Genomic DNA, 9,760 nt, shown 5'->3' with positions numbered 1-9,760 from the left:
CACAAAAATTTCTAGCACATATCTGCCGTCAATCACTGCCTCAATACATTGTCATTTATAAATTCTTCATGAGTAATCAGTATTTTACATCGAAGTTCTTATGAAATCACAACGGCCGTTTCTGTTGGCTTAGTGTCCGCCGCCTTAACCACCATCAAGGAAGACATTCTTTTATTTTTTCTAGTTCTATCAAACTGCCCCCACTTTACTGTACATACAGCCTTGCTGGTCTACATCTGGGTCACAGCAAAATCTAGTCATTAGTGAGCACCATTTGACTGTGCAAGCCAATTACCATGATTTGTTGAAATGGTATCCGTCTTCAGTATCAATTGCTAGTACCTAATTCCATGCGGGTGTACTGGAAATTCTTTTCTGATTGTCCTCTGCAACAAGCCTCAAAAGTATACCCCTCCCAGCAGTGTAAAAACGTGATCAATTGTTTCGGGTTGGGTACAGATTAAGCAGTCGGAGCCCCATGACGCAAACACCTTGCTCCTCTAAAAAGACTGTTACTGGAAGTGTCCTGTGGGTTTAAAAGAAAGAGATTTTGCGTTTGGAGCTGCTTGCATTTTTTAAGTGCCAGTTAAGTACAATCTGACACTTGCCTGTATATATTGCGCTCTGTAGACTGGCACGGGGTGCACATGTCACATACATGCTCAAATTTTTTTTCTTTCCACAGAACACAGGTACACGATATAAAAGCAGACACTCAAAAACGAACGCTTGCTACCACTTCCATCATATGGCCCTGCACTGCGTCTGTCATCACTTGAGATCTGACAACAAACTCGGGCATCAGTCGACCTAGTCTTCATTGCACACTGTTAGCAAAAGGTCAGTTTCCCCCGGAACACGAAAAATCTATTTACGAACTGTTTTATCAACAGATGTGGTATCCCAAGACCCGCCACTCTTTACCCCTAAACAAATTGTACGACTGCACCTTTCCCAATTGAATCCCCACACGAAAACCGCGAGCACCCTATGCAGTTTGTGGACATTCACCATTAAACACTGCATCACTTACATTACCTACTATGCATAGACACAAAAAAACCTGTTGCACGCGGTAGCACTCGCAAACGTGCTCATTCGCTTACGCTCTTATACTTTTTTTTTTGCGGCTTTCGATAGTTATCAGCACTTTTGTTCGGCTCCACGGAAATCTTCACCGTAGCGCACGGTATTCCGTTGTTGAAACGCCTTCGCAAAAGACCCTACACAGGCGTCATGTGGGACAGTGAGTCACATTAACAGGGATTTTCTGCTACCGCGTAATATGGCGGTGTAGAAGAGTAAAATGCCAACCAGGCGTCACACCAATGCGTGTTAAGTACGAGTGGGTGGTTTAAAGCTTGTCACCCATTACAAGAGTACTGCCATAATTCTTCATGGTCGTCAGCTACACATCAACCAATTGCACACAATAAGCAAGGTACCCATTAGAGAATCGTAGTGGGTACCTCGCATTTTCACAGAATGAAAGCATAGTGGGTACTACCTACTTCGCAAAATTAAAATGATTTATGGTATAGTGGGTATCTTGCAGCTGTACTTACAATAGTGGCCCAAAGAAATTTCACAACGGGCTCAGAAAGGCCTCTCCTTCAGCTTACCCTATGACTGTACTGCGTGTTTTTTTAACAGAATGCTACCAACTAGTTAAGCTCTCTGGTATTCTAGAATAATATCTAAACAGCATCAACGCTGGCGTCCGACACATTCCACACCTGAAACATTTAAGCATTGAAACTCAATTAGCAAAGACAACAAACAGCGGTCTGACAGCTAGAGAGCAAAGTGAAGAATGACGTTTATTTGTAAGCAATATACCATCCACCGAGCCCGATGAGAATGTTAGTTGAGTGCTGCTGTTGTTGCCGCACCACGCTGAGAGATATATGGTTTTTTACGCGCAACAAACATCAAGCAAGGAGATGGATTGGTGCGCCGAAAAGTGAGCCGAAATTCACATTTTATCACCTAAAAAACGTAGGTACTTCATAGACATTGTAGAAGAATCTACCCTGGGAAGATAGAGAATTCAATGACGGATGGCTGCTACAGAACACTCGTGCCTAGAATGACCGATTTAAATGGACAAAAAGGGTAAGATGCACAAGAGCTGACTTTGAAGACAGACTGGTTTACACGGTCTCAAGACACTGTCCCTGCTTTTCCGCGACCACAAGTTTTCAAGGTTTCCTGTAACGCGAGACGGCAAGAAGCGTGCTTCCGCAGGAAGGATTCGTTGGAGGAATGAGATCGCGTGGTAGCAAGGCTAGTGTAACTGGTTCATTGCCGAAAACTCACGACTTAATAGCAGCAGGTGAGACGCTGAACTGTATTTCGAATCCGAGGAGTTAACAATCAAGTTGTTCTAAGTGCTGTCAGGCGCCGTATAGTGTTTGCAGAAAACTAGCCTTAGACGCGAATTCATGATTCATGAGCATCTCGGCCTTGCTGACTTCGAGGCCAATCGACATCGTTTTACGCAGAACAAGTGGTATAGATCACCCCTTCACTATCCGCGGTTACTATCTGTCCTAAGTAGACGTCCTCCTTACAACTTCCAGTGTCTCGCCACCTATCGCAAAGTGCTGTTCTCTGCCAAATTGTCACACATTACTTTAGTTTTATGCATATTCATTTTCAGACCCACTCTGCTACTTTCCGTATCTAGTTCAGTAATCATGAGCTGTAATTCGTCTCCCGCGTTACTCATTTTTTTTTTCATTTATTTACCCTAAGGGCCCGAAGTGGGCATACATAGGGAGGTGTCACAATTCATATGCCATCGAAAAAGTAAATAGAAAACAAAAACAAAAGAATTAAGAGCAATTCTGAAGAGAAACTTGCTAGTAGTATGCGCCCTGTCTACTTACATCATCGCACATCATTTCCTACGTTATACAATGTAGTGATCCAAAGGATCGGTTGAGAAGGCGGAAAAGAAGAGGCTAGAAGAAGAGTAGAAGATTGGAGATGTAAATTAAAATGGCTGAAAGCAAACTGCTTTCGTTGGAACTTTATATTTGGCGCGCCTTTGACAGATCCGGAAGATGTGGGTGACCTTCTACCTCACACAGCGGGACGGCGAGCCACGGATCGCAGGCTACGAGCTAGACGGCGAGAACTTCGTTGCGGCGCCAGAAGAGATGACAACACCTGGCCGAATCGAATCCATCGCCACCATTGCCAAAGAACCAATCAGCGACGTCATCGCCAGAGGTACTGTGAAGATAAATGTACCTTTTTCGGAGTTCGAAGCCTGGGAAAAGGAAACCCATTAGGAGCAACCACCGAGCCATTCTGATGCAATGACAGATACGTCACTGGTCGAACGCTCTTTCTCAGTTCACTTGGCTGCAAAGCAGCAACTACAGCACCAGCAAGCACTCTTGACGGTTCTGGCATCAGACAGGACTCGTCACATGACAGTAAACCCGGACAGCTTTGACGGCAGTTCCGGTGTAGATTATGGTTGAACGCATTCGAATGTGCATGTGAGCAAATCATTGGTACACGGACCGCGAAAAATACGAAATATGCGAGCATGCCTTTCTGGAAATGCCAAACAATGGTTTGACTTGCGTTTTTCCCAACACAAGGAAGATTCATGGCAGTCATGGAAGACAGCTGTGTAGTGCCTTCCGAAAGAATGCAGTAGAAATATTGGACAAGCCATCAAGTATGAACAAAACAGTGACAACCTAGTCGACTATTTCTTCATAAAACAACAATTGCTGTATAACGCTGATCCGACCTTCCAGAATCATGTGTCGTGCCCTTATAATACAGGGAATGAAGAAAGAAGTCGAATGCAAATGGAACTCAAGGCACCTGTAACCTCTGAGGAGCTGCTTCATGCTTGCAGTACATTAGTTCTGACTTACAGATGCAATCGGTTTGAAAGATTCACCACCGCAACCAAATGAAGCAGGATCCTCTAGAAAAGGTGTCTTCCCGTACGAGAATTGCGTGAGAGATCACCGTCACATCAATTCTATGAGACTGACACTTTACTTGGAGAATCGTTGCATAATTGTGTGCAGGGGCATTTAGTGGAGCGGGAGACCGTTTTTATTGTAAGCCCAAACATCCTTTTCGCTGCGATGTTTGTCAATGGTTCCAGCGTTTCAGCGCTGATCGACACAGGTGCTTCAGTGAGCCTGATTAACGAGGACATAGTACCTAAAGATGACATCTGTCCAGGAAAACCAATCAGGGTGTGTAGCTATGACGGAACTTGCAGGAGTTCACGAAATGGACCGAGGCAGAAGTGCGCTTCAGAGCCGGGTAGTACGGGTGAAAAGCCTCGTAATGTCGGGTTTTTTTTGATTTTCTTCTGTCCCGACCCGACATGAAACTTCTGAAAATAAACATACTGTGGAACGATGTCATAACACTGACAATGTCGAAAGTTGCTCCCATATTAGAGGAACGCATCCTAAAATTGTAAAGTGCGCCGAAGAAGTCACGTCGAAGTACGCGGAACTCATTTCTGTTGGCACTTATCCCACAGCTACCACAGCAATCGAAGTTCCTTTCGAACTACGTGACAAAAACGTCGTAGAAAGAAGCCGTATGCCTTGAGTCAGGAGAAGAAGACTTGGTTAAGACAGGAGCTTCAAGGCATGCTAGACGCGGGCATCATTCGACCATCCACATCTTCGTTTGCGTCACCAATTACGATCGTGCCCAAAGAAGATGGATCGTTCCGGTTATGCACAGATTACCGACTCATCAACCGGCAGACAGACTTGTTTCCTTTCCCAATGCAAGAATTGATGAGATAATTGATGAGACCGGCGGGTGTGAATGGTTCTCCAGGATAGACTTGTGTAAAGGATATTGGCAGGTACCTTTGAGGGAAGACACGAAGAAGTTTACGGCGTTCGTTACCACATTTGATGTGTACGAGTACAACCGGCTCCCGTTTGGGTGGAAGAATTCAGGTGCATTTTTCCAGAAAATGATGAATTCTGTACTGAAAGATTTCATTGGGAAGTTTTGTAGTGTGTACGTCGACGACATCTTAGTTTTTCAAGGACCAGAGACGAGTGACCATGCGATCCACCTATCGCCCAGTGCTGCAAACGCTCAGTGATGCACAACTAAAATTAATGCAAATAAAAGTGAGTTCTTTTGCCGGACCGTAGTATTTCTCGGCAGGCGCTTTGACGGCAAGACAAAGAGTACCAAGGAAGAAAGTGTGCAGCGAATCAGGTCTCTTGCGAAGCGCCATGACGTTCATTCCCTTCGTGTGTTTTTAGGTCTTGCAGGACACTTCAGAGCTTTTATAAAGACTACGCTAAAAAGACGAAGCGTCTCACCGCATTAACCCAGAAAGGCGTCCCGTTCATGTGGTCTGACGAATGTGAACGAGCCTATTTGGAACTGGTTACAATCATTTCTTCTGACCCTGTGCTAACGCTGCCGGATTTCACGTTACCCTTCGAGCTCTACACCGATGCTTCACACTACGGAACTGGAGCAGTTCTTTACCAAAGAGATGACAAAGAGCCGGCGTCCCGACAACTACAAGTAATCGGATATTTTTCGTACACTGCACCACAGAGAAAGAAGCTCTGGCAGTTGTCATGCCCTTGAGATATTTCAGGACATACTTGGAAGGCAGATGTTTTAAATTGTTCACCGACAACCAGGCCTTGACTTATCTGCTTCATCTCGCACAGCCAAAGGGGAGAATTGCACGATGGACAAGCGAGATCCAACAGTACACCTTCGAGGTAGCTCATCGCCCTGGACAAAATCACCAGGATGCTGATGCCTTGTCCAGACTGCACATACCACAAGAAACAGAAGCTGAACACGTCAACTTTATAAAGCTGTGGGAAGGTACAGGGAAGTTGACATTTAAGAACGGAAAGGTAGACGTGCCGGCGACAGACGTCCAAGCTATTCTGAGGCTGTACCATAACAGTCCAGAACCTGGAGGACATGATGGATTTTGGAGAACGTACAGAAAGCTCACTGCAAGATTCACTTGGCCGAACATGAAAGCGTATGTCGCTAACTACATTAAGACATGCCACGAATGCCAGCTCTTCAAAGCAAAGTTTAGACCACGAGGGAATAAAATGGTCATGCCGGTATACTCGGAGGCACCTTTTGAAGTACTTCACCTCGACTTTGCGGAAGTCAAGAAGAAAGGCGAGGGCGTACGAAAAACTCAAGCGTTTTTGGTTGCCGTGGACGAGTGCACACGATATGTTGCTGCTATGGCCGGCCGTGAAGATGCGAATTCAGTGATATCACTCCTGGAGCGGAATGTGTTCAAGGATGTCAAAGTTATTGTTGCCAACAATGGACCAGCTTTTCGAACTCTTAAGCTTCGACGATGGGCAGAAGAAAGAGGCATTAAATTACGTTTCCCAGCACCATACCACCCTTAAGCTAATTCTCTTGCAGAGAGGATGATTAGGGACTTGAAGATGTTTATGTCTTTATACCCAGACTTCAAAGGCAGGTGGAAGTGTGCTCTGGAGGCGGCTGTATCCCATCAGAATAGCTCATATACTGCAGGACTTGGATGCAGTCCCAACTTTGCGGCTTTCTGAAAATCAAGCTGGTTGCCTGCTGATCAAGAGCTTGGGTTGGTTGACAAGGTCGTTCTCAAGGAAAAACCCATGGCGGAAAAAGAGAAACAACGATATCGTCAGACGGTGAAAAGGAACTTCGATAAGCGTCATCGATCAGAGATACCCGATGTGCAGCCTGGAAGCATGGTTCTTGTGCGCAAAGGTCTTGACTCGAAGTCTCCGTTCACGGGTCCCTACTTCGTCACGAAGATCGCGAAACAACAAGGCATACTGAAGACAGTGTATTACCAGGGACCTCGTGGCAAGATCGAAGAGGGGTCTCTCGCAAATATACTTCCATACCATATCCGGAGAGATGGAAACAGGAGCCTGGGAGGATGTAGTGATCCAAAGAATTTGGATGGAGAAGGCGTAAAAGAAGAGGCTAGAAGAAGAGGTAGAAGAAGCGAGGAGGAATGTAAATAAAATGGCTGAAAGCAAACTGCTTTGGTTGGAACTTTATATTTTTCATGAGTGAGTCTGAGTGAGCTGCATGTTGCACCTTATGAGCCCCACATAAACATACAAAAATGGGCGGGTGAAACAACGCCGTTGACATCAAAATGCATTGGCTCGAATGGCCTTCGGGAAAGGGACATCCGTTTCTTTCTTTTTTTTTGTTCTTTTTTTCAACTGTCATCAGGTGAACCGAGCTGTCGCCCCATCAGACCAGCGCACGAGGTGAACACACAACCTCAGCTGCGGAAGCCACAAAACGTGTTGCATGTATTTTTGAGATGCGTGTTCAACGCTTTTCTTTTTTTCAGCGAAAGCTGTCATGAGATCGGAACAACTGCTGATTTCGGTGGTGTAGTCCGTCGCCGCCGCCGCCACAGCCGCCGGTGTCCGTAACCGCTATCGCGCGAAATGGGAAAAAATATCCAGGATCAATTGGGATTTGAGTCGAGTATGCTACCACATAGCCACGCCGGTGCTTTAATCTCTTTCGCAAAAACACCCTACTCAGGAGTGATTTCGGGCAATGAATCACGTTAACAGATGTTATATCGCGTGCTAGAAGAGCAAAGTAACAACCTGGCGTCACACAGTGCGAATTGCATAGCGAATGGGTCATTTAAAGTCCGATGAATGGGTCATTCATCGTCATCAGCCACATCATCGACAAAGTGCGCATAATGCCTTACGGATGTGCAGCTGGTCTTCGTGCGCAGATCGAGCAGCTGCGTCGGCATGCTCGTTGCCCAATATGCCGCAGTGACTTGGGAGCCACTTAGGCGTGATGTCATGTCCTTGCACGAGGAGGTGATGGACGTGCAAGATTCAATCTCATTCTTAAGAACAGATGCCGCCATAAAGATACGCCAGATTGCTAATGAAGGCATAAAATCCTTGTCGAACACACCAGTTTAACAGCGCACACGACTGCACCGACTGGACCCGTCTCGTTGACTTCGGCCTCCGTCCGGACTCTCTCGACTCGAGTCAACGGCGCTTTGCTGACTGTGGCTTGGTGTAGCTTTCACCAAATCTTTTGCCTTCCGAATCGGCATGGATACAGTGCCGTTTCCAACAACTGCGGCAGTAAGCAACCGATAGACCACGATATTCGTCGCTGTCTTCGCTACAGCGCGCACACACTGCCGCTAGCTGCTGTGTTGGCCCGCCTTGACGACAGACCCCTGTAGGAACAGTCAGTGTTAGAACGCCGACCTGAACTGTTGTCGCACCGAAAATCAATTAAGGCCATACTGAACTTCTTGCGTGGCAGTGGCTTATTGAATGGACTATAGTACTTCCGCTCTGCACATTTTTTTTCGTGTGCCTGCTCTTCTCTCCGCTTTCCTTTCCATCTTTCTTTCCCTTTCCCCTTCCCCTTAGTGTAGGGTAGCAAACCGAATGCTACAATTAAGGTTGACCTCCTTGCCTTTCTCTCACTTTATTATCTGTCTCTGTGTGTAGCGGGTACCTCACTTCTGAGCAGAATTATGAAATGTGGCATGGTGGGTGCTTCCCTAATTCGCAAAAATTATGATGACTTATGGCGTCGTTGGTAACGTGCAAATGTGCTTGTAGTAGTTGCCCGAAGAGAGTTTGCAACGGGCTCTAAAAAGGCCGATCTTCCAGCTTTTGCTGAGGCTGTGCAGCGTGTTGCACGTAGGCCTGGCGGTTTTTTTTTTTTTTTTTTTTTTTAAATCTCCAGTCAATGACTATAGGGAACGAAGCCTGGACGGCATATAAAGTGTTTTGTTGTACCGGAAGAACAGGCATTGATATAAGGCGTGGGAACACTGTACACTCTCTCCCACTGTAGCTGAAGGTTCGCAATGCTTCTTCTTTCTTAAAAATCACTTTTGTTTGCAGGAAAACGCAGCTGCCCCGGAGAGATTCTGGCGAGTGTCGAAATATTCATTGGTGTGACGTCGCTCCTCCAAAGATTCCGCGTTCTGCCCGCTGGCGAGATGCCTTTCGACATCAACAGCCCTTGCATAATGTCAAGTCACGTGCAACACCTCAAGCTGCGATTCCTAGAACGGCGTCAGAACCTGTGAGCAATCAAGATAGCGACGTCCGATCGCGACAATTGTTTGGACGAGGCTTTTACAAGGGATACGTATCGAAACAGCGCTCCAGAGTTACGAACAAAAGAAAAAAGCCTTAGCGAAGGCTCGAAGTTTAAAGGGATGAGTGAACTCAGTGTTTTTGTCGTCCTATTTTACGTTGTCTTCCGCGCATTTATCTGCGTCTTTGAACCGCAAATTAATAAATTATTGTGCTCAAAAATATTTTATTACGTTCGTTTTTAGGCCGTCATCACCATAATTGTTCATGTTTCTTCCTCTCATTCTCCTTTATGTGAGGCTAAACAATACATACAACACCATGACCGTCTTATCAGAAGATCCGCATGGCGGCGTTCGCGGCGATAACGACAAAATAAAAATGAAATTCTTGTCCTCCTTATCTCTACACATCGGGACTTTGCGAAGCAAACAAAAATGTCGCAGAGCGCAAGGCTTCTTTTAAGGCGATACCAGTGATAGAGACACTCCATGGGAAAATTTTTCGTTGGCGTCGACGGCGCCGTGGTGGTCCACACAAGGTCCAACTACGATAAGATGCTATTGCGCCCAGTGGGAGCGTTGCGCTGTGAAATCGAGTAAGACAAAGTATGAGAGAGAGAGCCATTA

General features: G+C 46.0%; 1 protein-coding gene across 1 annotated transcript in view; it reads left to right on the top strand.

The window, feature by feature from the left end:
* LOC119375133 (cytochrome P450 2H1) overlaps nucleotides 1–9,121 on the top strand; it is a 64,529-nt gene extending 55,408 nt beyond the window's left edge. The window contains exon 10 of the mRNA XM_037645328.2: nucleotides 8,934–9,121. Coding sequence (XP_037501256.1) covers nucleotides 8,934–9,121 — 188 coding nt within the window. The remainder of the gene's footprint in view (nucleotides 1–8,933) is intronic.
* The last annotated feature ends 639 nt before the right edge of the window (nucleotides 9,122–9,760 follow it).

The sequence above is a fragment of the Rhipicephalus sanguineus genome, chromosome 11 (genome assembly GCF_013339695.2).
Source record: "Rhipicephalus sanguineus isolate Rsan-2018 chromosome 11, BIME_Rsan_1.4, whole genome shotgun sequence".
Taxonomy (NCBI): Eukaryota; Metazoa; Arthropoda; class Arachnida; order Ixodida; family Ixodidae; genus Rhipicephalus; species Rhipicephalus sanguineus.
The sequence above is the reverse complement of the archived record's forward strand: the minus strand, read 5'-3'. Positions and strand labels throughout refer to the sequence as shown.